The 27,496-nt window shown below is 32.4% G+C and overlaps 4 protein-coding genes across 6 annotated transcripts; 1 reads left to right on the top strand and 3 right to left on the bottom strand.

The window, feature by feature from the left end:
* Window positions 1–2: 2 nt before the first annotated feature.
* LOC106710827 lies at window positions 3–5,359 on the bottom strand. Its single transcript, XM_014503007.2, has 6 exons — window positions 5,202–5,359; window positions 4,572–4,768; window positions 4,310–4,420; window positions 3,602–3,796; window positions 141–3,529; window positions 3–67 (listed from the first exon to the last, which is right to left on the bottom strand). The coding sequence occupies exons 1-6, from the start codon at window positions 5,234–5,236 to the stop codon at window positions 56–58; spliced, it is 3,939 nt and encodes a 1,312-aa protein (XP_014358493.2). The 5' UTR covers window positions 5,237–5,359; the 3' UTR covers window positions 3–55.
* Window positions 5,360–5,712: 353 nt separating this feature from the next.
* LOC106710739 (syntenin-1) lies at window positions 5,713–8,818 on the top strand. 2 transcript variants are annotated; one of them, XM_014502898.2, is made up of 5 exons: window positions 5,713–5,816; window positions 6,145–6,379; window positions 6,565–6,896; window positions 7,578–7,841; window positions 8,461–8,818. In XM_014502898.2, exons 2-5 carry the CDS (start codon window positions 6,170–6,172, stop codon window positions 8,507–8,509), a joined length of 855 nt encoding a protein of 284 aa, XP_014358384.1. In that variant the 5' UTR covers window positions 5,713–5,816; window positions 6,145–6,169; the 3' UTR covers window positions 8,510–8,818. The 2 variants fall into 2 exon arrangements, with proteins under 2 accessions (XP_014358384.1, XP_014358383.1); XM_014502897.2 differs by having other exon boundaries at window positions 5,714–5,816; window positions 6,162–6,379; window positions 8,461–8,817.
* Window positions 8,819–9,705: 887 nt separating this feature from the next.
* On the bottom strand, window positions 9,706–18,770 carry LOC106710838 (sterol O-acyltransferase 2). Of its 2 annotated transcripts, none has more exons than XM_014503021.2 (10): window positions 18,238–18,770; window positions 17,644–17,885; window positions 17,149–17,300; window positions 16,347–16,483; window positions 13,551–13,693; window positions 13,126–13,255; window positions 11,752–11,898; window positions 11,187–11,324; window positions 10,265–10,442; window positions 9,706–10,102 (listed from the first exon to the last, which is right to left on the bottom strand). In XM_014503021.2, the coding sequence occupies exons 2-10, from the start codon at window positions 17,880–17,882 to the stop codon at window positions 9,945–9,947; spliced, it is 1,422 nt and encodes a 473-aa protein (XP_014358507.2). In that variant the 5' UTR covers window positions 17,883–17,885; window positions 18,238–18,770; the 3' UTR covers window positions 9,706–9,944. The 2 variants fall into 2 exon arrangements, with proteins under 2 accessions (XP_014358507.2, XP_014358508.2); XM_014503022.2 differs by lacking the exon at window positions 18,238–18,770 and adding an exon at window positions 18,101–18,227.
* Window positions 18,771–22,112: 3,342 nt separating this feature from the next.
* On the bottom strand, window positions 22,113–24,635 carry LOC106710756 (fungal protease inhibitor-1). The gene is made up of 3 exons (XM_014502915.2): window positions 24,541–24,635; window positions 22,968–23,167; window positions 22,113–22,283 (listed from the first exon to the last, which is right to left on the bottom strand). The coding sequence occupies exons 2-3, from the start codon at window positions 23,164–23,166 to the stop codon at window positions 22,165–22,167; spliced, it is 318 nt and encodes a 105-aa protein (XP_014358401.2). The 5' UTR covers window position 23,167; window positions 24,541–24,635; the 3' UTR covers window positions 22,113–22,164.
* Between the last annotated feature and the right edge of the window lie 2,861 nt (window positions 24,636–27,496).

The raw sequence follows: 27,496 nt of genomic DNA, 5'->3' as shown, positions 1-27,496 counted from the left end.
TCACAGCGTTAATTTAATTGCGTATACCATATAAAAAATTTTCGTTAAATATCCATCACTGCACTTTCTGCAAAAAAATAATTTTTATTTGTAATAACTATTAACAGAAAAAAAATATTTTAATATGTTATATTTCTTACCATCGTGATTTCTGGAAATATTGTACTGAGGTTAAAGTTGGCACGGGAAGTAGGAGGGAAGGTAGTAAGGGAACGGTCGATATTGTGGCCCACACTTTGCATATTAGAAGGCATTAAATGAGTATTAAACAATTCCGGTTGGTACTGACTACTCGCAGATATCTGATTGCCAACATAGTTCGGAAAAGAATAGTCTTCCGAAATATTCGGATGCCTCCTCGTTGGAGCTTTACTTTGCCATAGCATATGCGCGGAGTCGTTCCATTCTTCAACTTCGTTAGTAAGTTTAGCTCTCTTACTGTTGCACTTTTTACTTGATTCCTTTTTCGAACATTCCAATTTATGTTTAGTCGTTGATTCTCTTCTAGATCCTTTATATTGAGTTGGAAGAGGTTTATCTTGAAGAGTTGTGTTGGCTTTCATTTTCAAATCGTCGTATTTGTAATTGGTGTAATTGCATTCAGCAGGCTGGTTGTAATCGATGAAATCACTTTGGAAATGTCCACTTGTGTAGTTACCCGTCATCAGGTTGCTACTTCCAGGCATAAAGTTAGAATAAAATGAATTGGATATGGTATTTGTGGTTGAATTGTATAAAGTTGTACCAGAAAATTGTTGACCTGCATAACTATTATCCGGGTATTCAAGTAAAGGAGGAAAATGTGATACTTGAGCGACTCCACTCTCTTGTGTTACGTTAAACTCATTATATTTTTGTGGTGGCAGCAAAAATTTAGATATAGTATCGTGTGCCTTTTGATTGCAGGGTCCACCTCTTATCAAAGCTTCAGCCGAATAACTTGTTTTGGTATTTTTAGCACTTTTATCAGATTTATTGTTTTTCTGTTTGTTTTGTGTAAAATGTCCCATAGTTTCATAATTTACCGGTTTGCTTTCAAACACATGACATGGTTGTGCTAAGTGCGTTTCTAGTCGTGATCCCTTACGGTGTGTGTCATTGCTAACGTTTGGAACATTTTGTTTGCTAGGATTTGTTTTATGCGTATCCATATTAGCTCCATGATAACGGGGAGGCATAACATCTGAAGAGCGATTCATTAACTGTGTCACAGAAAAGAAGTTATTGCAATTTTGCAAATCTGTTTGTGGCAAAATTCTGTTAATTGCTTCATTCTTCTTCTTATCATGTGGGCCCAGTGCTAAATCGCCAACCAGTGTTGGTAAATTAATAGGCGGAGGCTCGATACTAATTTCAGTAGTACCGACTGGTCTAGCAGTTGGCCACACTTGAAATTCCTCTTGGGTGACTTGTGATGGGAAATTTTGCATATTTATAGGAAAATAGTTTCCTTCATTATGATCTTGCTTTTTCTGTGGTATATTTTGAGGGTATAGAGGTTTGTGGTTCTCTTTCACGTTTGCTTGACTTGGGTTGCAATTATTTTGCATTGGCCTTATTTCAGAAGTCATCCAGTTAATGTGCATTTTACTCGGAGACTTTTTTGTGTATTTGTCGCTAATGATTGGTGGGCCCTCTATCAAAGGTTTAACGAGCTGATTTGGTGCAGTATCTGGTGTCAGTTTTGTTTCGTATTGCTTTACTGCACTTGTTTTCAGGGCAACATTAGTTGGGTTGTGATCCATTGAGACAAAATTTTGTGGCTTAGGTGTAAAATTTTTAGAAAAGTTATTACTCGTATAAAAGGTCATATCTTCTGACCATAAATTCGTTGGCTGGGAATAAAAACTAGTAATAGCTTCTGGAAAAGACGATATTGCTTTACAGGGCATATCTTTTTTACTCGAGTTTGTAACAAGAGGTACATGAAAGTCAGGATTAAATGGATTATATGCTGTGGAATATTGCGATGGGGCCGAAGTTAAAATATTATCTTTATTAAAAGTAGTTGAGGTTGTCGTGCATGTAACAAAATCAAAACCCTTGTGCGACCAACCGAGGTCGATGTCATATGTAAGTCTCGAGGGTCCTATTTTCATGAGGTTTTCCTCCATATTGGAAAAATCTGATTTGTTTTTAGTACTAAATTTCTCCATTGCACAAGGATACAATCCAAGACTATTAAATTCATGGCCTGAAGAAATGTTACTGGTGCTATAAATAGAGGTCTTTGTAGAACTTAATGCATCACTTTTATAGAAGAAATTATTACTGCTTGCAACACTGACTGGATGATTTGCTTTTGATACAGTACAATCAAAATCTAATGAAAATGTTGAATCAGTAAGAGGACAACTTGTTGGAGCAAGTGATGGCATACTCAGATGTAAGAAAGGGTTGTCATTGGATGAATTCGTAATTAAAGTAGATACTTTCGGTTCTATTTCTTTTGAAATATTTGTATTGCTAATAAACTTTTGTTGTTCGGTTTGTTTTTGTGTAATATTTTGATCGGTTTTTGTCATTTTTCCTTTTACATCATGAGGTTTTGGAAAATAAGGTGCTTGTGAAGGAACCTCATTCCTCCTTTGATGATTTTCTTTGAGACTTGCTTGAATATTTTGATGGTCTTCAGCAGGGCTGTCTGCTCTGTTCCCACTGACTAATGGGAACGACATAAGGAATGCTGCAGTTGGTGAAGCAGCTAAAAACTCCTCAGCCAATTCTAAGCGAGCATTGCCGCCATCAACAACATTGTCACATAATGCAGTATCTAGTATATTAGGTAATTTATTTACCTTATCTTTCTCTACTAATAATAATTCTTTTTCGGGACATATTTTTTCAGGTTTAGAGGACCCTTCTAAATTTATTTCCCTGGATTCATTATTTAATCCTTCTGTAGGTTTTTGAGCTATGGAAGCAGAAATTGTTAAATCAGCATTACTTGTACTACTACATGTAGTATTTGGCTCGGAATTTTCTGGACTCTTCATTACATTTTCACTTTTTTCTTGAGCTTTATCATTAAATGTGGAATCATTACTATTTTTTACACAAACATTGTTTTCTTTATTTTCATTTTGTTCTTTGTTACAATCATTAGTGTTTGAAATTTTCATAATTTTTTCAGTCACATTTTCGTCCTTTGTACTATTTATATTTTCATTTGGTATTGTTTTAGTATCCTTAGTGACAGACGATTCATCAGATACTTCCGCTGTTTGTTTGTCACCTTTTTTAACATGTTTTCTTTTGACATTTTGCTTTGGCTTTACATTGTTTTTCTTAGTTCTGGTAGCTGACATGGGGCGCGAGTAGGCTGATATGGGTAAAACATTTACCATTGTTGTTTTTGTCATATCTGCATTGTTTCTATTGATTATGGGTATTGTTGCTGGTTTATTAATTGGTTGTAAATTTGAATCCAAAAAGACAATAGTAGGTGGTACTGCTGGAAATAATAAGGGCCTTTGTGGGAAGGAAATGTATGGTGTACTTGGCAGCATTACAATAGTATTTTCTATTCCTGAAAAAATATTTTTTTAATATTATTTATATATGTTTTACACAAAACAAGACTGACAATAGGTTCACTCACCCTTTTTATTATTGGTGCTTGTTAAGGGCAATAATTTTGGTAATGTTTGCATATTTTTATTGGGTATTTTATTTTCTGTTAAAGGTTTCCCTTCAATATTCTGTTTAATAGCTTCATTTTGAGTGACAGAAGGTTTCTCTTTTAAATTCTTCTTTTTTGATTTTTGTAACATTACTAATTTAACAAATTTGCCATCTGTAAAAATACGGGTAATAACTAAAAATTATAAATAATCCCAGTCCCACTCACCCCAAAGAAGTGCCCCCTGATGATCTTGCCATCACTAGATGTACTTTGCATGATTGTACTCATTTTTTTTAAAGTGAAATATGAAGACCACACAGAAAATAGGTGTCCAGTGGAAGCAATTCCGCATTTTGTCTAATGAGTGTGTGTACCAATGACATAATTTTGGTCCTATTCCCCTTCCCACCCTTTTCTTGTATGGAAGGAGAAGAGGTGTACCTGGTGGATGATGGGATGAATAGGAAGGTAGTCAATATATCTGCAAATGTGACTATTTGAAGACACTTTACTATTTTGGCCAATTGAAGTGACTGCTTGTTTGTTTAGTTAAAAAAAAAGTTCCAACATTTCAAATAGTAGAAATAAAACTATAAAACTTCTACACCTAAACATAAAATCTTTAGAAGATAAGATTGATTTATAGTTTAATTTATTTTTAAATTAATTCAAAATTAGACTTACTTTTATTTTTTTTGCACATCACAGCTGACACCTGGATAGATGCATCTTTTTTGTCTGGCTTTACATTTTTTTCTGCTTCAAGTTTCACTTGCAATGCCAGAATTTCTGCTTCTGAAAATTTTACAAGCAGTCTTAATAAAATGATCAGTTAACTGATTCTTTTTCACTTTGTAAGTACTTATTAGGATATCACTGCCATAAACTTTATGATGCTAAATGAACATAATTAAAAAAATAGTCATAGCAAACATCAAACACTTACTTAACTGAGTCTTTTCTTGAACACATGTTGTCAGACATAAGATTGCCTTTTGCACAATTTCTATTTTTGGATATTGTACATTACTTGATGCTTCAAATTGGGGCTTATCTTTCAATATATCCTTTACAATTTGACCCAGCTTACTAATTGCTTCATTAAACCTGTTTCTTCTTAACCGCTCCCACTCTCTGCATTGACTGAAAATAATACATTTAAAAGGGGATTTCTTGGTCTTCCTTATGTAAACAAACAAGATAAACGTTATGGTTTAGTTTATACTAATAACCTATGTATCCAATAACTTAATGATGCAATATGAATAAAAGTATTTAAATCCTAGGTACCTAATTGTTAATTTATGTAATTACATAAACATACATGTAAATCACTTTTTAGTATGCTTTTTGTTTTCAACTGGTTATATAGTTACAGTGTTAACCTAGTAATAATTTCATTAATAATAAATTGTCCTTTACCAGTGTTATTTACAATTTATGGGTTGGTTGAAAATATTAATACTTTCTAATAGTTTATTAACGTTGTTCACATAACACTGTAAGTTGTATAGGTTTTCCAATACATGATATCAAATATTTGATCAGGATAAAATGATTTTATTACTATATTTACCTCGGTGTACGGTGTTTGCTAGTCGTGTTTTCCATATTTTTGTTTAAATTATCAACTATAATAACATACTATAGATTTGCAATTACATTATTAATTGCACTCGAAAATAAGAATTATACAATTACAACATAACACATAATAACAGACTAGGCACAGGCACATCTGAATCTGACATTTATATTTCATATTTTCATATGACATCAACTTTCAGATGACTGACATTGACAGGAGAAGAACGAAGGAGAGCCGCAGATATTTTACTAAGTTTGTCAAGTCTTAGATTAAGAATTGGAAAAAAACTGGAAAAGTAAGCTTCTGTTACGGTCTCTCTCAATAACAGTGTGATTATATTGGTTTTCCCAACAGACTTGCATATTACATTTTCTGGCATTTTATTGAAAATGCAATAGAGGTAAAGATACAGATAAAAATAAAAGACAAGGCTGTTTTCAAAGAGCTATAATCTATGGTCTATGCTATTTGGCCCGTTTGGCCAGTTTGGCAGGTTATTGTTTTGTCTTTGTCAGTATTTGCTTTTTGTCATTTGTTGTGAGTTGTGACCTGATTTGCGGAAGAAATCAATTTATTCATATTTTGGTAAATAATTTCCCGTAGGTAAGAAATACTTATTTATATTTGTTTATCAGTGCAAAAACATATTTGTGTTTAGTTTCCTTGTCGAGTTCAATTTTTTACACCCATATACATGTGAATTATATCGCGCTTTAAATGTTACTCTCATTTCTTCGACGTAGTTAATATAGTAAATTTTTGTACTTACCTGCACGCGAATAATATAGATAAAACTGAGTGGGGTATCTGGGAAATTCTGAAATATCCACATTTTTCGTTCTTGAAACAGTGATTGTAATTTGGGTGTGGGGAAAACCATTAGCGATTATGAGTAATCCGCTTTGACATTATTTCGTTTAATAAATTTTAGTGTTACTTTCGTTCCAGTCCTCAAAATGTCTCTTTATCCGTCGTTAGAAGATATGAATGTAGATAATATGGTGAGAAGTCAAATGTCTCAAGTACATGCCCCTCCACCTTATAACCCTATGGCTACGCAAAGACCATCTACTGGACAGGTCTATCCTGCACTAGCTGACTACATGGGCCTTGAACTATCCCAAGATACTATTGCTCTCAATATGCCAGAATACCAGATTCAAACTGTAAGTATTTAATAAATATATGGATAATTCTAGTAAGATTCTTATAGTTTTTGTGGCTTAGTTCATATTAACCTTTTCACAACAGAGACTTCAATATTGCAAATTTTATATTTGTTTCACATTGAAATATATTTAATAGCTACTAAAATTACTTTTGGGGTTTAAAATTTATTCATTGTTTTTAGATTCAACCATCTGGCTCACTAGCAACCTTAGTTGCACCACTTTCATCGCAATCAGTTAGCTTGGCTAAAGCGACTGTCACGCAAGCTATACGCCAAGTAGTATTGTGCAAAGACCGTGATGGTAAATGTGGGTTGAGACTGCACTCTGTAAACAATGGAGTGTTTGTTTGCTATGTGGCCGATGGCAGCCCAGCAGCGCTTGCAGGTTTGCGTTTTGGTGATCAAGTGCTGGAGATTAACAATGTGTCACTGGCAGGTATGACAATGGACCAATGCCACGCAATATTGAAGAAAGCTCCCACTAATGGGATCACTATGGCTGTTCGTGACAGGTATATGATATTTTATGAATTTATCTAGGTCTAATTTTTTTATGTCCAAACATTCAAATTTTGAGTCATTTATTCACTTTACAAGAATTGGCAAAACTAACTACTGCTAATAAACATAATAAATAGATACTAACAAAGGTTTCCTTGTTACATATTGATAATAATTTTGCTTATTTATATATGCTAAAATATTCAGACACTGACTACCTAATGATATATTTGTTAATTCTGTTGAATGACTAATTATAATTATGTTGCTTATCAACAGTGCACTTGCCTATACAACAATAAGCTCCACTTTATCCTTAATATTTGCCTAAAGTTAACTAAATGAGATTTAGTCTTTCAATATTTATATTGTTGTTTAATTTTGTGCATTCCGTTACATACTTCGTGTTTATTAGTATCACAACTGAAAAAGGAAAAGGGAAGATATTTATTTTCTTAAAAGTATTTTTGGAAATTTGTATCTAAAAATTTGTCATTCGGTAACTAACCATTCCTTAATAACGAGCCTTCTTGTTAGATCTAGACTAGGCAAAGCAGACATTCTCACTCTCACAGATATATTATTTTTGCTATGATGAAATTAAAGTCCTAATTGAATATTACACAATATTGTTGCTGTGACTGTTAACTTTGACTTGATTAGTCATTAAATTCATAATTATTTTATTTCAGACCTTTTGAGAGAACCATTACGCTTCACAAAGATTCCCTTGGCCATGTGGGTTTCCAATTCAAAGATGGTAATATTGTGGGGTTAGTGAAGGACTCATCTGCGGCTCGTAACGGCCTGCTCACGGATCACCAGATATTGGAAATAAACACAATAAATGTTGTGGGCATGAAAGATAAGGAAATTGCTCGTGTTATTGAAGCAAGCCCATCCGTTGTAAACATAACAATTATTCCAGTTTATATCTACAAGCACATGATAAGCAAGTAAGTGTACACAAAATAGCATCATATAAAGATAAAATTATTTACAATATTGACTTGTAGGGACAGTCAAAGATTTCTATTTCATATGGCATTGACTTAAACATGTTTATGCAAATATGCCTGTTGATATAGCAACTTTAAACTGATTTACAATAATTTAATATATTTTGAGAACATAGTACTTACCCTTAAGCACTGAGGTTTTAAGGGGGTGAACAAATTTGCTACTTGAACAATTAAGGTTTTTTTTTAATTGTTGTTATTTCTAATGTATTAAACTAGTTTTTGCCCGCGACTTCCGCGCGGAATAAAAAAAAGAAAGAATAGTAGGAATATATGTTATTTGAAACTATGTTATATACCTATGCCAAATTTCAATATGTCGACCTGTTACAGAGTTATTGAGTAAATATGTTAATCAAAGGTATCCCACAGGAATCGCATATATTTAAGGGATTATATATCCTATGTGTTCTTCCATACTATTTTGTATATCTATACCAAATTTCATCTATATCTGTTTCCAAACATACAAACTTTTACATTCATAATATAATAAGGTATTTTATTGCACAATATTTTATCTTGTTGGTGACTCACAGTTTTTATTAATTAACAGGATGTCAACTTCGTTGTTCAAGGCACAAGATCGCACTCCCGCCGTTTAAATTAAGGAAAATTATATTCGTATCTTGATCACATATTATTTCACATACTAAGTACATCACATATTTTTTATTTATCACCCTTATATAGATATAATATATTTAGTATTTAATAGTCAGTAGGGGCTGTGAGAATAAATTCTAAACCAAAATTTCTGTTTACCTTGTTTGTGAGATTTTTTTTACATTTAATAATTTGACTAAATTTGCTGAGATTATGAGTGTTGCTTGAGTGATTATTATTTCGCGATCTGACAGTTTGTTACACAGCTTTTACCAATGTGATTTAGGTTTATTATAAAATATTTGTATTTAAGATTTGTGTCTGTTTACATTTCTGATATATTTATATGACATGAAAGGTTTTTTAAAACGTGACAAATGTAATATTAAAAAGTTAATTACGCATTGTGAAATAATTTATAAATGTATTTCTGATGTCGACCATAATGACTGGATTTGTATGAACATGGAGTATCAAAAATATCATTTATAATTACATTCCTATTCATTTTTATATGACAGTTTTTATAAACATTGTTATAATTAATGTTAAGTTTAACGTACATATATTGAAAATCATTATTATAAAGGAACCCTTCACATTTTAAGATGAATAGATTTGTAAAGTAGTAAAACTGCCATATGTATTATTAATTTTTATTAAGCAAATTTTTTTAAATACAAATAAATGTCCAAATTTAAAATGGGTTGTTTTTTTATATATTTTATAGAGTAAAATTTTACAGTATTAATTGAATAATAAATTACATTTTTTCGAATCTATTACTTTATAAAAAGAAATCGACCTAGAAAATACATGTTCTGGTCTTTTGGGAAATACAGAAATGTTCCTCGAGACACAATAATAATATTGAAGGTCGTAATTTCGTGAAGTGAAATTTATGGCTACAATTTTTTTTTTCTGTTCCTATGCTGGTATGATAGATGCAGGTATATAAAGATTATTTACTTAGTTGACCAAAGTAATATTGTACATATTAATATCACTTCATTAAAATTTGACATTTTTAAATACCTACATTTTGGTAACAAAAAAAAAATTAAACTATTTTTAGTTTGTTATTTTCTTTAATATTATTAACAAAATTAACAATACTTATATTCTACAATCATCACAAATAACAGACAGTTTTAAACTAAGAATGATTTCTTACAATACGAATTATGAAGGTATATTATGCCTACAACGCAAACAAAAACTTAAAAATATGAAAAATCAAAGTCACATTCTCAAATTTGTACTAAGCAATAGATACTTGATATATCCCGATAATTCTGTTTTTAGATTGTTGGTTTATTACTACAGTTTTCTAACAGTCATGTTATTTTGTGACGACTTTTTCGTAGAAATGATTTGTTACAGTTGCTACTTTCGTATTATTTATTATAAAGTAACTTCTATGAATATTTCCACCTAGTAAATTATATTAAATGGGTTTTGAAAACTCCAATTTGGTTTAAGCACTATTTCCGGACAAGACCAAGACTTCGGTATAAAAAAGCTGTCATTTTCTTTGGGTGGACAATTTTTTCTTGCGAAATACTCCATCGGATAAAGGCTCCATAACAGACCTGCAAAAAATTAATATAAACAACAAAATTTGCGAAATCAAACAATTTTGATTACATACAGGAAATGAATTCACTAAACACTGGTAACCATTTAATTTTAATGGCAAAAACATTTTATAATTTTACGTAAGAAATAGTTAGGATATTTGTTATTCTTTATACCATTGCCTATGAAGAAGGAGAGCCACATCATGAGGTTAAGAAAACTGGGAAATCGTCGTCCAGTTGACGCTGTGAGCGGCAACATTAGCAACCCAAGACCTCCGAACTCCATCATAAGTACTGGATAGAAGAATCCGAAGGATAATGATAGAATCACTTCATGTGCCACTGCTGATACCTTAAAAAAATTACAAAAATGAGTCCTTGAGCTTAAGGTAAACTCAAGCTGGTAAACTATCTTATTACATAACTAGCTTCTGCCCGCGACTAGGAACTACCTACGCTCGTGCCCCACACAAACGGGATGAAAAGTATTCTATGCTTGTCTCCTGGTCCTAAGCTACCTACCGAACAATTTTCCAAGTGCCTAATCGGTTCAGCCGCTTTTGAGTTATAATTAGAGTAAATAACACGCGTTTCTTTTGTAATAGAGATTAATTTTCAAATTAAATATTTATCATTAAAATTCCATCTCGCTGATAATAAGTCCCTCCTCTGGAACTTTGTAATGTAAGGACCTTTGCCTCGATACCGAGCCCGTACATAATAAATTAGGCAAAGAACAACGCGCAGCTCTACTCAATTAGACCTTAATAACTTAATGAATGTATTAACGTCTAATGTTAACGTACGTGTATGATGAGTAGGAAAATCAAAAATTTTACAAAACATTTATTTCATCGTGCAACTTATACCTGCCACCTACAATTGACTATTTTTTTTCAATAAATAAACTATTGCTTGTACATAATATTGTTTATTTTCTCTTTTGGTACGGGTCGTGGAACTTACCTACTCAAATTGCTCTACTTCTCTGGCTTAATTGTTTTTAACGCAGTTCTTTTTGTATAAGCTAGCAAATAATCGAATTGACCCAAGCGCATGGCCTTTCTATACGGATACTAGGAGTAAAATAACTTACAACAAAAACTGTTAGAGTGGAAAGTGCTCGTCCAGCCCGCGGCGACAGCGGCCTGTAGATGTGGTCGCGCAGCCACGAGTACACGACGCGATTCCACGCACGATAGTAACGTGAGAACTGAGAAGTTGTCCACCATTCCTGTCATCAGATCAGTACAATGTTATAAGGCATGTAAGATTCATGAGATGCAATGAGCTATTGGTTTGTTCATCGAATTCTCGGTAAAGAGATGAAAGGCTCCCACGAGGAAATGAACTAATACGAACGTTGTTACGAAAGCACATTTGTATATAATAAATTAGACGATAAAAGCTCATAGATTATAATTGAGTATTAGTATATTCGTTACAGAATTGGCGTCGGGAGATTACAGTTATTTAGTTTAGCAGTCTTCTCGACAATTAAGTGCCGGGTTTAGGCTTTTCCTAATTAAATTACTTGGACGGATAATCCTCTTAACATCTCCAATGTGGATCAGGGTCTAGTTTATGTTCTTTGCTTTGTTTCAAGTGTGTTAAAGTCTTAATTTAATGGGTTTTGTATGCGAGAGTTTTCAAAAATTTACTTCGTAAAAGAGTCGGTCGCCAAATGTTAGCATCTCTGCAAAAGCATTGTGCCAAGCGTGCAGTAGACAATAGAAACCGCACAGGAAGGAAATTACGCCGGGCAGGACGCAGGCGAACATGTTTCGCACCACGGTGCCCGCTTCCACCTTGAAACAAAAAATACAACATTAAATATTACTTTTTTTTATAAAATTACAAGCTACCATGCCCGATCTTTTGATCAAGTGACTTATCAAAATTTTTCGTCTTTGTTTAGTATTCCTTGAAAAGAAAATCATGTCTGGCTTTGTATTTTTATTACGTACGAAGCACAATTTGGGTTTATAACAATATTAAATTTCTAAAGACTACATATTATTTTGTCTTCATCAAAAGTAAGTCAAGCGATGAGAAATCTTATAAAGTAAGCCTCCATTCGAAATAGATTCCATCTAAAAAAAGAATGAATTTCAACAAAAATATACTCGAATTATTCAAATTGTATTTGCGTGTAAGCTTTCCTATGATATGTTTTATTACACATTGAAGTTCTTTGTGTTTGTACATTGTAAGATTTTTTTCTTTGAAAGAAAACAGAACCTTTTAGGGAATGTAACGACAATTTTCTTAATGGCTTTCTATTGTGTACATTGAAGGCATCAGATGGCAAGAGGACTTTGTTATTCTTTGGTTGTATTACAACTTAAGAACACAATTCGAACCAACTGTAATAATAATAACTTCTGGTGTTAGTTATCCACTGACGGAAATTGTATTTGAAGGGAGCATTTGGTCGGACTGGTAACGGTTTGAAGTGTGCATCGGTCAGCCATAGGAAATGCAATCATGTATATTTTGGCCCAACTCCAATTGTTCGTTGTGTAAATTCTAGTTTCAGATAACAATGTACTGCAACACAATCGTTTGAATTAAACATATGTTACTTAGTTTATTTGATTGGAATATGTACAAAAAATACTTGCTGAATGTGCCAGATTTATACCCGGCCATATTTCACACGAGCTCGGTAAAGCGTTGAGTTTTTGAGAATGGAATAATTCGAATAAAAACATTAATACGTTTGAAATGAATCAAGAAAGTCGTATTTAACTACTGATTCTGTTATTTTTGATTTTTGGAATCTGAATTTTTAAGTTTAATTTGCTTATTTTTGTTGTGTATAAGTTCAAATAAAATTCGTGATATGCAATAATTTACTTGATTATCAATATCACTAAGTCAGACGAAATTTATTAAAAAAAAATTAAAGCGGAAAAAGCTAAGTTACTGTTAAAAAGGAATGAAACAAAATTTTCGCATAAAACGAAATGAATCACACACGAGATTTATTACAACTTTAGAAAGGAAATTGAATAAAATGTGTAAGTACTTACTTTGGGTTCTTTTCCGTAATCTGACCAGTAAGGTAAAATAAATCTTTCCCAAAGAAAACTGTTGTAAAATATTATTGCCGCTACCTCCAGAAAATGAAATAATACTATACCCCATCTAATTTTCTTTGTTCTGTAAAGAAAATAAAGTACAAATAAAAATACAAAGGTTCTTGAATAAAATGGGAAGTATCCTTAGCCATGTATCCGTAAATCCATATTTAATTTTCGCCCTTAACTTCAGACGACTCCAACTTGAACTACTTTGACATCATCTATGTTAAGATGAACACTATTGTATTTTGTTGATCAAACCAATCTGAGGTCAACACATATTGAAGGCTAAGGGAAAGATGGAATACATACATAGTTCTATTTTAGGTTTTTTTATTGTATTGTTAATAAATAAATAAATAAATAAATAATACCTTGGATATTCATCTCTATACACTAAGGTGGGTGCGAATAGAAAGTATACATAGTGCTTGAATGTAGGCAGTTTTGCAAGATCGTCTCGACATTGCGGGGCGCAGGCGACGGCAGCCGCGTGAATTTTCATTGCAAATCTAAACTGCAAATTTCAACATGCATCTTTTAGGAATGTCAGGATAGAATTTGAACCACAACATGAAAAATTAACTATTTATTTTAATTAAGAAATGGTTTCTTTTAGTAACAGCTCATAAATACAATGCAGATCATCTATGAAGTAAATCATACCTTTTACAAGTGAAATGTTCATAAAAAAAATTTTAAAATTTTCTATACCTCGCTTCTTGCCTCTCTCGAAAGGATTATGTAAAAAAGAAGTCAATGGACGTGGTGAAAGCTTTAACAGTATAACAAAGAGATTGATTCTTTAGAATTTAATTGCATTTTTATGTTATATCGGAAAGGAAATAAATAGAAAAAACGGTTTCAAATCTTATTAGATACATTTATATTTAACATTGTTTTAAAATAGACTTTTTAATAATTTCAACGAAACTTTTAAGCATCTTTTCCACTATACAGTGATGTAAATGCCAAGTAGTTTATTGATAAACGTAATAACCTTTATCTTTTAAACGATGTCAACTTTATAATAACGCAAATTACAGTGTTTGTTGACTAACTTCTGTGTAGTATGGATAACTTTGGTTTTCCAACAAGATCACGTAATAGCAACATTGATCAGTTATAAATATAAATACGCATAGAAACATCTAGAAACAGTACTGGTTATGATGATAGTTTTTGGTATAAAACTTCAGAATTATGTAAATAATAAATGATGCGTTGACAGTCGTAGGTGGTGCAAGACAGACCAGGTTTCCCTAGCTCGGTAGCAGCTGGCGTGGCTCCGGGTAATGGTGTTCCGTCGGCGCAGCCGGTGCGTTATTTACTAGCAGCTCCTCTCCCCGCCTTGACAAGGGTCTAGCCTGATTTATGTTACATTTCACTTTCGACGCTTTTCCGCCGCACGACCTATGAATCTTTATACGCGCGTGCATGTTATTAGACGCCGCACATGAGACCCTGTTAACGGTGACCTCGTGGCTTTGTGATTTGTGTAGGTTTATCCAATTTTTCTGTATTCGAATTAGCCGTAATAAAATTAAGCGTTTACCAGCGACTTAGTCAGAGTAAAATTTAAAAAAAAATAGCCTAAGCTACTCTCTCATGTTTCAGAATAAACGCGGTCTTGCGGACAGACAGACGGACAGAGACAAAAAATGGTTTTTCGTTATAAGCAAATACAGCATGTTCGTTAAATATGATTTTTTTTCAATATTACATACAGACAATCCAATTTGATTAATATGTAATAGATATTTTTAAATAGAATTTCACGTTTAGATGTGCTTAACAATATAACGACGATAGAACCATGAGAAAATTAGGCTTATTGTTGCCAAATAAATGTTCTTAAAACATTGTCTTTCTCATAGTGTAGTAAGTTTTTCTGAAATAGGCCACCAAGAATACTTTACTTTTTGTATCCTCATACACGATATTCAAAATGTTATAATCTTGTTTTTCTTTTTATTGTTTGTATCGCCTAACAATAACAAAGTATTCTGAAACTCGATATAACATTCTTCAGAGTTGTGTAATTACTAATTTCGGTATTCGGTAGTTGTGCGAGCGCTTGTGGAAGTTCATGATAGCTGTTGTTGCGAATTACTTCATCGTCAGACGTGAGCTCGAAGTTTGCTAGAGTTTCCCAAAATACAGACGCAGGGAGGTGTCTACCTATCTTATATAGACATGTGATGTACACATCTAATTAACAAACTTTGAAGTTAAACTCCGAACATCGTCTAGATTTTAATCGATTTTACTTAAGGGTTTAGAGGTGAGATAAAAGGGAAATAGAAGTGATGTACATCTTTGGTATAATTTTAGTGAACTATAACTTATTATGTTTTTTTTTATATGCCTCACGATTTTAAAAATGGCGGCGAGCAGTATACCACACTATATACTAAATTACAAGTAAATTACAAGTGTATAATTTTTACCTAAGATACTTGTTCAAGATATGGTATGTTTCTAATACGAGTACTAATTTGTTTAAAAAAGTACACATTTAAACAATATCTTACAAGGTATTTGAGCCGCATGGCTTGAATTAGCTATAAATTCCCTTTCCGTTATCTTATTAAAGCGTCCCGTTTATTTATACGTTGAAATATTAAAACAGTAACACTTTATAGACTTAATAAAGAATACATAAAAACGGAGTAGTATACACAGGATGTTATAAAAATTTGATCACTAGATAACCTATAAAAACAGATAAGTAGTTAATTTTTCATGATAAAGAAATAACTATATTATTATTATAAGAGATTAATAATGCAAAAAGAATATGTCACAAAAACTCCGTTCGTATGACTTAAAAAAAAAATCCCAAATTTCAAAATCACTTACTCTTTGAAAATATGCAATATGGACATCAAAAGTCAAAACTATAGATCTCTAACCAGATGTTTTATCACGTATTTTGATAGTTAAATAGGAACGGATATTGACATAATATTCGTTGTTCCTATTTGATATTTACTCTTCCATTAAATCATGATGATGTGGATACGTACAATAACATACTTTATCTTACTTTTTAATTATTTAGTTTTAACAGTGGTATGAATGAATTGAATGAAAAATCTTTATTGATATGACTCTGATTCGTGTAAACATGAGTAAAATATACACGAAAAGGTAATAATTTTACTTACCATTTCACAAGTAACAGCAGTAGAAGAGGCTAATGCAAGTTTCTTTTTGCCCAGGTCCCACGTGGGTATCGCTATTACCGACACCTCCAGAACGGCAACGCCAAGAATGCCCATGATTGACCATATTTTCAGTGCCGCTGCAGCATAGAGATAATCATGTTAACGCTTAATCATCCTATATATTACCTCTTATATACATCCATATTAGCCGTCATATATCTGAATTCAATAGGGAGTGAATAATAATTTGAAGACCCTCTTACGCATACACTCTTTCACACAACCTATCCATTGAAACTTCAAACTCATAAAAAAGCTTTAATTAGCATTTATAAAGTTTATAAAGGTCGTTAAAATGTATATAGCGAAGTGGTAAACAAAGTAAAACGGCATCTGTTACATTACAAATCATACGATATGAGAGAAAGATATAAACATATACGTATAACAGAGTTACTGATTTAAAACTAAAGATTGAATGTAGGATTGCCAGTAAGCTTCCAATCTAATTCAATACTATTTTCCCTTACAAAATCCCTTTTCTTTAGCACTGACAGGTAATGCATAGGATATTTTTTCCGATCTAAGTCAATCCGGGACCGCTTATCTGTATCGAAAACTTTTTCATGAACACAAACTTTCAAGTTACCAGGGTATTATCTGAGTTAAAATTATACATTTTTTTATATTGTGTAATCATGAACTTATGTGCCTTTGAAGTTACGCGAAAAATTGTGATTCCTACAGTCGGGTTAAATACTGACAAAGTTCGCAAACAATCGGTGTAAAATTATCAAGTTACCTGGAAATTTCACTAAAAATTTTCTTGTACCAGCATATAATCTTAGCCCGGGATAGAAAGCGACTGCGATTGCAAGTTCTAACAACCAGATTTTAGCACCTCGACGTATGTCACCAAATCCTTCGATCACTGATGTTGTTCCGATGTTTATTCTAAAATAAAAAAAATGATTGTCTTTGTATATGCAACAGCAAAGTACTCGTATTGGTCGTCGTTTAGGCGTCGCGGTCGGTTGTTGATAAATATGGTCTAATAAATAAGAATTCCAACAAACTTATGCAATCATCGCAGATATTGTTTTATAAATAACATAAGTAATAATAAATGGCAGGCGTGACGCGCTCGGGAATCACTCACCCTGATGAAGAATTTCCAACGGTTCTGAAACTAGCGGGTATATATATCGGACTATGCGTGAGTTTAACTATGGGCTAATAATATAGTTAATTAATACAAATAATATTTCTTAATTATTAAATAAGATATTTTACTTGCTTTCCACGTTCAACGAAGTCGTATATCACGGTGTCACAGAGAAGGATCAGCAGGATGACCACAAATATATGGTATATGGCTCTTATATGAAGTGAACCTTCTATGAGTACCGTTAGAGGTGAATGCCGATGCGTAAATTCTGCAAGTGACTTCTTTTCTTCATGTTGCTTTGTGAGTCCATTTTGTGTTAGAACTTCTTGTTTGCGTTTTCGCAAATTATCTTTTTGTGTTTCGGTCATATTCTATAACGAAAAGTTCAATATTATTTATTTGCCTACAATTATTTAACACTTATCTAAACTATAAAGTATCGATGTTAAAAGCGTACTAAAACTTAATTATTAACATTCATATAAAAATCACTACTGAACTTTGCTTGCTTTATTAATTGTCACAAATTAAGATATTTAAAATAATATAATAAATATTATTAATAAATAATTATTAATTCACTTACTACGTAAAGTTAAAATTGCAAGTCCGCACAATACTGCTGTAGTTTTATGATAATGTTTAAACAACAGTATATATTACATCATATTCTATCTAGTATAACTGACGATAATTTATTACATTGTTTTCTATATCACTAACCTTTCACATGCAGCAATAACCCAAATACCAAATTGATAAATCTGTCCTCTTCGATTTAATTCACAAACTTAACATGACACACTTGCGGTAACATTTCATAAAAACACAAACTAGTTTTTCTTACCCCATGACAAGGTACTTTTGTAATAAACAACTGCACTATTATTTAATCTAATTAATTATGAAATGTGGGTATTAAAATAAAATACCAATGGAATTATTTCTTGTTACGTCACAACGGTGTCAAAGAGCGAACGATTATTATAAAGATACTTGTTTACTGCCACGAGTGTACTATAATACATTTAATATTGTATTACTGTCCACACCAATGATAGACTCCCTTATCGAAGGGTGACGGCGCGATTGTAACGCCAAACAAATATCAGTCGCAACAGCTATATAACTGATTACAAGTGTTCTAATATATGCTTGGTTGAGTTTGATTAATATTTATAAATTAAGCCCATGTATGCAATTGAATTCACGTATCGTATCAATTTCTTATCTTTTCAAATATCAAGTCTGATTAATGCTATTTGCTGTGACAGATAAATAAAAACGATTTTAAATATTATATTTTAGCAAAACAAATGTATTATGTAAAAATTTAATTCGGTGGATCAATGAAAACCGAATTTAAAGCGAGACATGTGTTTATTGTTTACGGTAAAACCGTTAAATTACAATGATCTCTATAAATGGACTGCTTGGAAATGACAGCTCTTACTTTGTTCTGATTTAAAAGCGCCTACACCTGCCTAACTTAAAAGCGACAGTTAAATATATACACATTACATTATTAGTTCGAATCCACACCACAGAATCAAATAGGCGTAAAATGCTACGCTAGCCAGTCCATTTATAAAGGTCAGTGGTTAAATTCCACTGCCGTGTTTTTAATTATTATTTAAAACAGTTGTTACATACTCGTATTAGGAAATAGTCAAAACTAATATTGTATCCAAAAAAATAATTAAATGACGATAAAAATTACCTAAAAATTTTAGTCAAGCAAATATCATTATGCATCACTAGATCTTCATGAAAACACCACAGATTGCAGGTAGCCTAGTTAAAGCTGTTATTCATTAAATAAATATTTCTGTCTAAGAAAATGTTCCAATTAACTTTCCGAAAAATAAAACCAATTGATGTGTTAAAAATGCAGATCCAAAAAATTAATATTTTACGAAAGGTTGCACTGGCAATAGTCAATACGACGCTTTATTAAATAAATAAAAAAGTTTCAAAAATTGCAAACGGCGAGAAAAATTCCATGATAATTGAGCCTATGAATTTAAAAAAAAATGTAAAATATCTCATGCATGAATGAAAATATTGGTATCCAAGGAAAAATATAACTTAATAAGTCGTAATAGCAGTGTGGTTTCATTATTTTGTTCATTTAACATTTTTTTAAATATCGTCATATCATAAACGCACATACAATAAGAAACCGTTATTGAAACTGGTGATTTGGCCCATCATAAGGGCCGAATGGAAATTCTAATATTTACACCGTGCTTTTTTTCGGAGCGACTGACAGAAGTGTAAAATTTTATCTGGTAAGTAATTTATTGTTTTATTTATATGTGTGGGTACATATCATGGATATGTTTCATTTTTTAAATGTGAGGTGATGATGAAAGGTGTTACTTTTTATTTAACTAAGATTTGACATTAATATCTATTAAACACGGAGGTAACCTTTAAGCTTCAACGGAAGTTTCAATTTAGATATTCACTCAGTTTATATTGATGAAACAAATACAGTTACTGCGTATGCAATAAAAGTGTCAGATTTATTGCCGATACGATTTTATGTCTTCTTTATGTCTGTTTATCATAGTATATTATATCCCGTAAACCCGTATCGTAGCGACAATATTGCCTACATATTCTTTAGAACTATGACACATTTTATGACACCTAATAAAATACTTTCATATTACCTTTCCTCCACCAATTGCGCATAAATATGAAATAACAAATATCGAACGGGAAAAGCAAATTAACTATGTGTAACCAAGAGCGCGAACGCCCTACCTTTGACATTATCGCTTAAACTAATTTCACTAGAGCACAATACCTAGACGGTGCAATACAAGCTGTTGTTGAACGAACAACTCCGATACAGAACATTACTGTTTTCATAATAAGAGACAATACTGTACTTTGACATTATTTTGGACTTTTACTATGCAGGGTTCAGCAAGTGAAATATAAAAACTATATCAAACACATAGGTCAAAGATCTCATCATTCATCTCAATAGATTTATATCCATTTTTGTAACAGATTGCAGGTTAAATATAGTATCAATTTCCTTTCATATAATCAATCTATTGGAAGGTAGAATGTGTTGGGAAAAATTGATTGATGCGAACCTGTGGGAGGACGTTTTCGCTTTTGATCGAATGTAATTATTATAATTACATTCCTCAATTTAAATGAATAGCTAGAATTGAATTGTATTCACATGTGTGTTGTGATTAGAAACTATTACCTAATTTAGTTTGGTTTATTTTCGTTACATCACGTAATGACTAAAAATTTAGATTATCAATTTTAGTCATTGTGTTGTTGATTTAGGAGTAGTTTTAGTTAGAGAGAGAATGAGAGACTTTCTAATAATCATTTCAACGTCCTATTTACCACCTCAATTGTCAGCAATGTTGTTGAAATATTGTAATTCTATATTTCTAATAAATGTGAAATCGTATAATTTAACACTAAAGCTGTAGTGGAGCGGATGACGGAATATTTACCTTGCAATTTTACTTTGCAATAAGGTCGTAGAAGGCGCAACGGGAGGTATAAACAGTGAAAGCATAAAATGTTTATGAGCTTTTATTATTCTCGCGCCGTCGCCGCCTGCGACTCCTGAGTTAAGAACGTACCTCACTACGTTCCGATGTCCATCGTTAACACACTAAATGGATATTGTATGGAAACATAACATTGTTATCGCCAAGGATTCCTTTGGATTTAATAATCTCACGTTATGTATTCATACAGTTTTTATTCCAACCACAATCACTACTGGAAAATGTAAATTGTTTGATTGCTTATAATATGACCACGAAGTGGAATAAAGGTAATTTTTTATTTCTTCGAGTTAAATTACATTCCGGCAGTTAAGCCTAAAGATACAAGCTTTTTTCAAGTTTGTTTATAAAATAATAAACATGGTTTCAGGGCATAGAAATCTTTATGTAGCAAAATTCAGATATACTCAACATTTTGTGCTATTTCTTTGAATACCAGAGCCACGAAAATAACTCGGAATCACTTCCAATTCAATCTTTGAGTAGCAGATTACAGCACATGCTTAAGATTACGCTCACCGCCTTACTGGATTACGCTCATAGTATAAAATATACTTAAATTATAGACTCTAAAATATTGTATATAATACTCATACATTAAAGAGGTCAATTCGACTTGTTTGTGATACCGGCTGCAGTTGAATACGGCATCAATACTTGTTCCGTGTTCGGAATATTAAACATCAAACGAGATGAAATGCTACTGACCTATTTGCTTGCCCGCTATCATGAAGCGACTTAATACAGTATACACTACACTTTGCGAATAAATAAACAAGATTTCACGACCGGATACCGAATATAGAGTACACGAATTTAAATATAACAAAATACATAGACTGCACATATATATACCTATATGTCAGTCACAGCATTGAATTCGCTTCCCACTTAGTATGGAATGTGATGCAAGCTCGGCTGTTTATAAATATATCAGGAAACTTGTTAAATTAAAAACCATATTTGTTAACTATTTTTTATAATTAGGTATTTACGAACATAACGTTCAGTATTTACTGCGCATTATTGCAGCAATTCCCGGCACAAAAATATTAGCGTTTATTGTTTATTTGGAGCTCAATTTTTGTTAATCGAGTTAACGGCGTGGAGTAACTTTGGTGCAGACCCCGGTCAAGCATTTGAGCGGCTCGCGGCAGACGGCAGAGGGCGTCTCTCCCAGCTCCTTGCTGTAAGTCTTGCATGCAGCGCCCTCACCTGAAATTATAATAAAATGAATTGGTAATTTATTTCTTAGATAAACATTGTTGTAAAGGTATAATGCAATATCTCCTACTGAACTCTCATCTTTTTAAGAACGATAATGTTAAATTATAAAATAGACTACCTGTCATTTAAAATAAGCTTTTTTCCACTTGTATTAATCTAACGAAAATATCTAAGTATTTACAAATGTTATTTGCAAACAAAGTTCAACCAAGTTGCGCTTATTTGATAATAAATTGCGTTAATATGACAACTTGAACTGTACTTGAATTAACTACGTCAAAATAAACTTTAAGGAGCATTTAAATTTTCCATATAATGTGGGCAATGTATTGGAAACTGTCGTGATCTTATAACCCTTACTATCAGAGAGATTATTATTGAGTGCGGTTCGTAAACAGATTAACTTAATTAGTTTGCGAATAAATAATATAAGTGACATTATTAATAATTTTTAACACAATGTGGTACTTTCTTGATAACTAAAGTAAATTAACCATACGATAGTAAACTACTTTTACTGTAATTAGGATGGGTAAAAGATTAAGAGCCAATTAATGATACAAGGGAGTCCTTCAATGTAGAATTAGTACGAGAAATCTACACTAAGGAAAAGCTTCTCTAAGTTCACCTCTGAATGCGAAAGTTTATATTTTAAAATTACAGTATACGCACCTAGTAAGGTAACGCAAGCGGGACAGCACGCGCACTTGCCGGCGTGGTTGGGACGGTAAAGGGATGGCGAGCGGCAGCTGGTAGGTGCCACGCGCGTTGTGCACGGGTGTTGCTTGCAGTAGTTAGTTCCGCACACCAGGTCGCTGTACACCAGCGCCAATACGCACGTCAACAAAGCCAGAACTAACGTAGCTTTCATACTGAAAATGTATGCCCTCCGATTTATTTCACGTGTATTGTAATTCAAATAATGAACGTTGTTATTTGAATTACGAATGCAAGCGAAATTCCCAGCGAATCCGTTTATAAATAATCAAAACGCTTGATTAATAAAATTGTAACAATTATATGATGATTAACCTGTTAGAGTATCTTTGTAGTTGAATATGACAGAATAAAAAATAATTTTACAAGTATTGTATGCTAACGGGAAATTTGGACATTTAGAAAACACAAACAATGATAGAATAAAACGAAGAAATGTGTCGTTGTAGAAGTAAATGACGGTGTCGTCAGGGAACGTCGGTTCAAACGGACGCCGGTAAAATTTATGAGTACACGACAAACTACTTTATATGGATTTATGGTGCCGTGGAGAAAAAATATATTGCAGTTATATATAAAAAGTTTTTATTCTGTATTGATATGAAATAATATACTTATTTCAAAATAGTTTTTATCATGAAGACGATACAAAGTTCAGTTGATTAATGAATATTTTTTGTATTAATATTTATAATATTGTACTGTGTATTGAAATCCTCAATTGTATTAATTATTAATTTAATTATCTATTAAGAAAAAAGGTTCTATTTGGTTAGTTTAGAACAGAATATCTCTTAGGGTAATAATTCCCACAGTGCAATTAGAACGTTGATATTCCTGAAGGTATATTTCGTATGAAATTCCATACTTACATAAAATAGATAATATTAACAAGAGAATCGCAAATCCCTACACGGATCAACTGAACGCAAAACAAGCTGTAATATGTCTTGTGCCGGCGGCGACGTTGAGAGACGTTCGACAACAATTATATGTTACAAAACAGCCGATTTCGATATAAAATCTAATATATTTTAGTTAACAAAATTTAATTCCAAAGAAAGTATGACTAACTATAGTAAAGATAGTGAAATCAATTACTTCAAGTTTCGCTACGGACTATCAAAATGGTAGACATGTACTGTATTACTCCAAAAAATACTTTTAGACGCTGTTTACTTAAACACGATTTTTAACCCTTTGAACGCCGGTAATTGATATTATTGACCTCAAAGTGGAATGTTTCACCATAAATATGTATCGTCACAATAATGCTTTCGATATATGTAGGTACTTGATTTTTTATTGGTAAAGATCGCATTTCGCAAGCTTACGCATAATAATGTTTCAATAACCATGATTTGTCAAAAATCCGAGCCGCGCGTTAGTATTACGGTATAAAAGGGTTGATGTATGTTTAAGCTAAAATGAAGAAAAAGAGAACAACGTGGGACAATATGAAGTCTTTGCAGGGAAAAATTTACGTTGCTTTTACGATATATATAATTATTAAATATTTTTTACTCACTTGATTGTATGATGTCACGGTCGTATTGAGTATGTGATGTTGGGAGGTGGAATGTTGGAGGAAAGCATTGTCAAGTAATTATATGAATATGTGCAGATAACCCCAGTGCATGTTTACCTTATGCGATGCTTCGTGATCTCGAACGTTGCTATTATCTTATAAAATTATTATTACTAATGTTACTTCGCGGAACTTGTTTTTGTTTTAGATATTACCTATACAATATTAAAACCAACCTAGTTTTTCCCCTTTTTGTTTCTTTATTCGGAAACGCAAGCTTATTTAAAAATTTCTGACATGAAAAACCTTAATTCCTTTCTTCTACTTCTACATGACTCTTTATTATACGATTTACAAAGTTGACAAGTTTTTACGACTAGCTGTCGCCCGCGACTTCGTCAGCTAAAAGCACATAGCCTAAGTTACTCATACATCAGCTACTTTCCATTAAAAGTCCTGTCAAAATCGGTCCATCCGTTTGGGAGATTATTAGGATCAAACGGGGATATGCGGACAGACAGACAAGAATTATATAAATTCGATTTTCGTTATAAGCAACGCAAAAACAATGTCCGCGGAATACCATATTACGTACAGACATTTCATTTTTATTAATTGTATGGAGAGATATTTCCATAATATTTTATTTATTTTCAATAGAATTATTGAAATGGAAGATTCCTTTTGTACCTTTTATAAATTAATTATACTCTACTGCATAACAAGAGTTAAGGGTGTAATTGGACCCAATCGTAATTTGGACGCAGGTTTCGATGGGTAGGGTCAGGTAAATTTGAAGCTATGTAATACAAAGGGAAATGGAAAAAGGTTTACTTATCGTACTCAAATCACCATTAATTTAAAAGAATGAAATAAAATACTTTCGAATGAAGGTAAAAAGATAATTTTTGTCATCCTTTTAAAATTGCGCATTTTGGCATAATTGTAGCATTACAGTGTCAATTATTGGAATTGAAATTAATTATTTGAACTCCTGTAAAACTAAGTAGGACTCTTGCTCTCGCTTTAAAACTGTAGAGTTTCTTTGAGTAAATTAATTAAAACACATAATGAATTTTAAAAAAAATAACGAACATTTATATATAGACAAAGCGAACGACACCTCCGTAGTTAAAATCGCTTCAGTTGCTGCAGGCGATCAAATGTATATTTCATCATCATCAGCTCACTATACGTCCCCACCGAGGGGCTCGGAGCCTACCCCAACTTAGGGGTATGTATATTTAGTCGGGTAAAAATAACAGGAAATCAAAAGAAATAACATTTTATTTGCTGTCGTAAGAAATTGTTACTCTGTGTTTCTGTCACGAACTATTCATTTATCACTTCAGCGGATATTGTTCTCGGTAATTAACTATTATCACTTCATAGAATTGTGTACATGCTGAGAATTTGTTATGATACGTTTCTTCCTTTTCCTGTAGTAAATGTTTTAGTTTACTAATGCTTATTTTTACTGCTGAAAGCCTCTTCGGAACTAAAACTATTTTTACTAGTACTTTTATATAAGAAGGTGGCAAACGAGCAGGCGGCTGATTTGAATTCTCTGTAATAGCAAAGCGACCACTGCCTATAGACATCCTCAATTTCGAATGCGTTGCCTATCTTTAACGACGACAAGAAAACTAAAATTAGACCTCCGGCACACAAACTCATCAGACGAAGTGTGGAATTGTTTCCACTTCACGCCTGTCTTCTGTGTGGTCGTAGTATTGCACCGGGCGAACTGATCCAACATTATTGTTTTTGCTGGCGTCTACTACTGTTGATGACACGATTTAACATTAAAAATAATTAGTCCATTAAATTAATGTTCTAATTTTGCACATTTTCTATCTTTTATAATTATAAGCTGTTCTTTGAGATTTCCATTGGCTGATATATGATTTTATAAGTCTTAGTATCAAAGTTCTATTATTTACTAACAATATTTCCGTACCGAATATATCAAGCTATCAATTATTCCAAACCAATTAAAGAATTAAAAAATAACTAGACGTTAAATTTATTACAGTTAATAAAAAAGTTTGGTTACTAAGATTCAACAGTATGGCATTGTCTGTCGCCACGGGGTCGCGGGCTAACATAAGACTACCAAATGAACGTTCGAAGCGTTTTCTCCCTTAGTCATAATACAAAAAGTTTAAATTGAGTTAAAAATACCCACTGAATGTTCTTGAGAGTGTGTAGATTTGTTCAGGGTCTTATTGTCGTGGCGAAATAATGTATGTTTAGGAACTCGGGTGTTTCTAAAGCCTTCGATACGGGCCAATGAATATTGAAATACTTTGTGTGAATTCGAAAGTTCAACTTTCTGATTAGTTTTCAAGTTTGAGGGAAAATTTTCAATTTAGATTCGTATCAGAAATACAATTAGTTTAAGCTTTATTGGTATTGGAAACATAATTAACATGTTAATTAAAATGATAAAATGTTGCAGTGTATTATAACCTACAGTCAAAACCGTTTATGGCGACATCGTTTAGAACAACTTACCGGTTAAATTGACCAAAATCAAAGGTCCTGGCTGAATGTTATATACATATCTTTCCTATTAATACCTGTCACCGGTTGTTACAACTTTCGGTTTTTACGACTCAATATGAGTAGTCCCTTCGATGTCGTTATAACAGATTTTGACTGTATTTTAAAATGGATCCAAGTGATCAAGAGCATGTCCAATAATAATGCTATACATCTGGATTCTCAAAGGATTTTCCTCGAACACTCCTTTCAAAATTTTACTGGTTTTGGCGAATCCACTGCTGTTACATTTAATATTAAACATGTGAACTTGATATCCCACCATCGTTCTCTTTCGTCGGGGTCTTCCGTGGAACCGAAGCAGTCCACCTGAACTACTGACACTGACAAAACTAGATGGTTATACGAGTATTTCATCATATTTGATCATCTTCACTGTAAGATCAATATT

Source organism: Papilio machaon, chromosome 4, assembly GCF_912999745.1.
Source record: "Papilio machaon chromosome 4, ilPapMach1.1, whole genome shotgun sequence".
NCBI classification, from domain to species: domain Eukaryota; kingdom Metazoa; phylum Arthropoda; class Insecta; order Lepidoptera; family Papilionidae; genus Papilio; species Papilio machaon.
The sequence above is the reverse complement of the archived record's forward strand: the minus strand, read 5'-3'. Positions and strand labels throughout refer to the sequence as shown.

What these genes read in the sequence shown, in the direction of transcription:
- LOC106710827 (XM_014503007.2), bottom strand. Translation starts at nt 5,236, where the DNA reads ATGGAAAACACGACTAGCAAACACCGTACACCGAG. An exon ending in AGCAAACACCGTACACCGAG is followed by an intron (nt 4,769 to 5,201) that starts GTAAATATAGTA and finishes TATTATTTTCAG; the next exon opens with TCAATGCAGAGAGTGGGAGC. An exon ending in TCAAGAAAAGACTCAGTTAA is followed by an intron (nt 4,421 to 4,571) that starts GTAAGTGTTTGA and finishes TAAAATTTTCAG; the next exon opens with AAGCAGAAATTCTGGCATTG.
- LOC106710739 (XM_014502898.2), top strand. Translation starts at nt 6,170, where the DNA reads ATGTCTCTTTATCCGTCGTTAGAAGATATGAATGTAGATAATATGGTG. An exon ending in CAGAATACCAGATTCAAACT is followed by an intron (nt 6,380 to 6,564) that starts GTAAGTATTTAA and finishes CATTGTTTTTAG; the next exon opens with ATTCAACCATCTGGCTCACT. An exon ending in ACTATGGCTGTTCGTGACAG is followed by an intron (nt 6,897 to 7,577) that starts GTATATGATATT and finishes ATTTTATTTCAG; the next exon opens with ACCTTTTGAGAGAACCATTA.
- LOC106710838 (XM_014503021.2), bottom strand. Translation starts at nt 17,882, where the DNA reads ATGACCGAAACACAAAAAGATAATTTGCGAAAACGCAAACAAGAAGTT. An exon ending in ATTACGGAAAAGAACCCAAA is followed by an intron (nt 11,899 to 13,125) that starts GTAAGTACTTAC and finishes TTTTGTTTCAAG; the next exon opens with GTGGAAGCGGGCACCGTGGT. An exon ending in GCGACCGACTCTTTTACGAA is followed by an intron (nt 11,325 to 11,751) that starts GTAAATTTTTGA and finishes ATCTGATGACAG; the next exon opens with GAATGGTGGACAACTTCTCA.
- LOC106710756 (XM_014502915.2), bottom strand. Translation starts at nt 23,166, where the DNA reads ATGAAAGCTACGTTAGTTCTGGCTTTGTTGACGTGCGTATTGGCGCTG. An exon ending in CGCTTGCGTTACCTTACTAG is followed by an intron (nt 22,284 to 22,967) that starts GTGCGTATACTG and finishes TTATAATTTCAG; the next exon opens with GTGAGGGCGCTGCATGCAAG.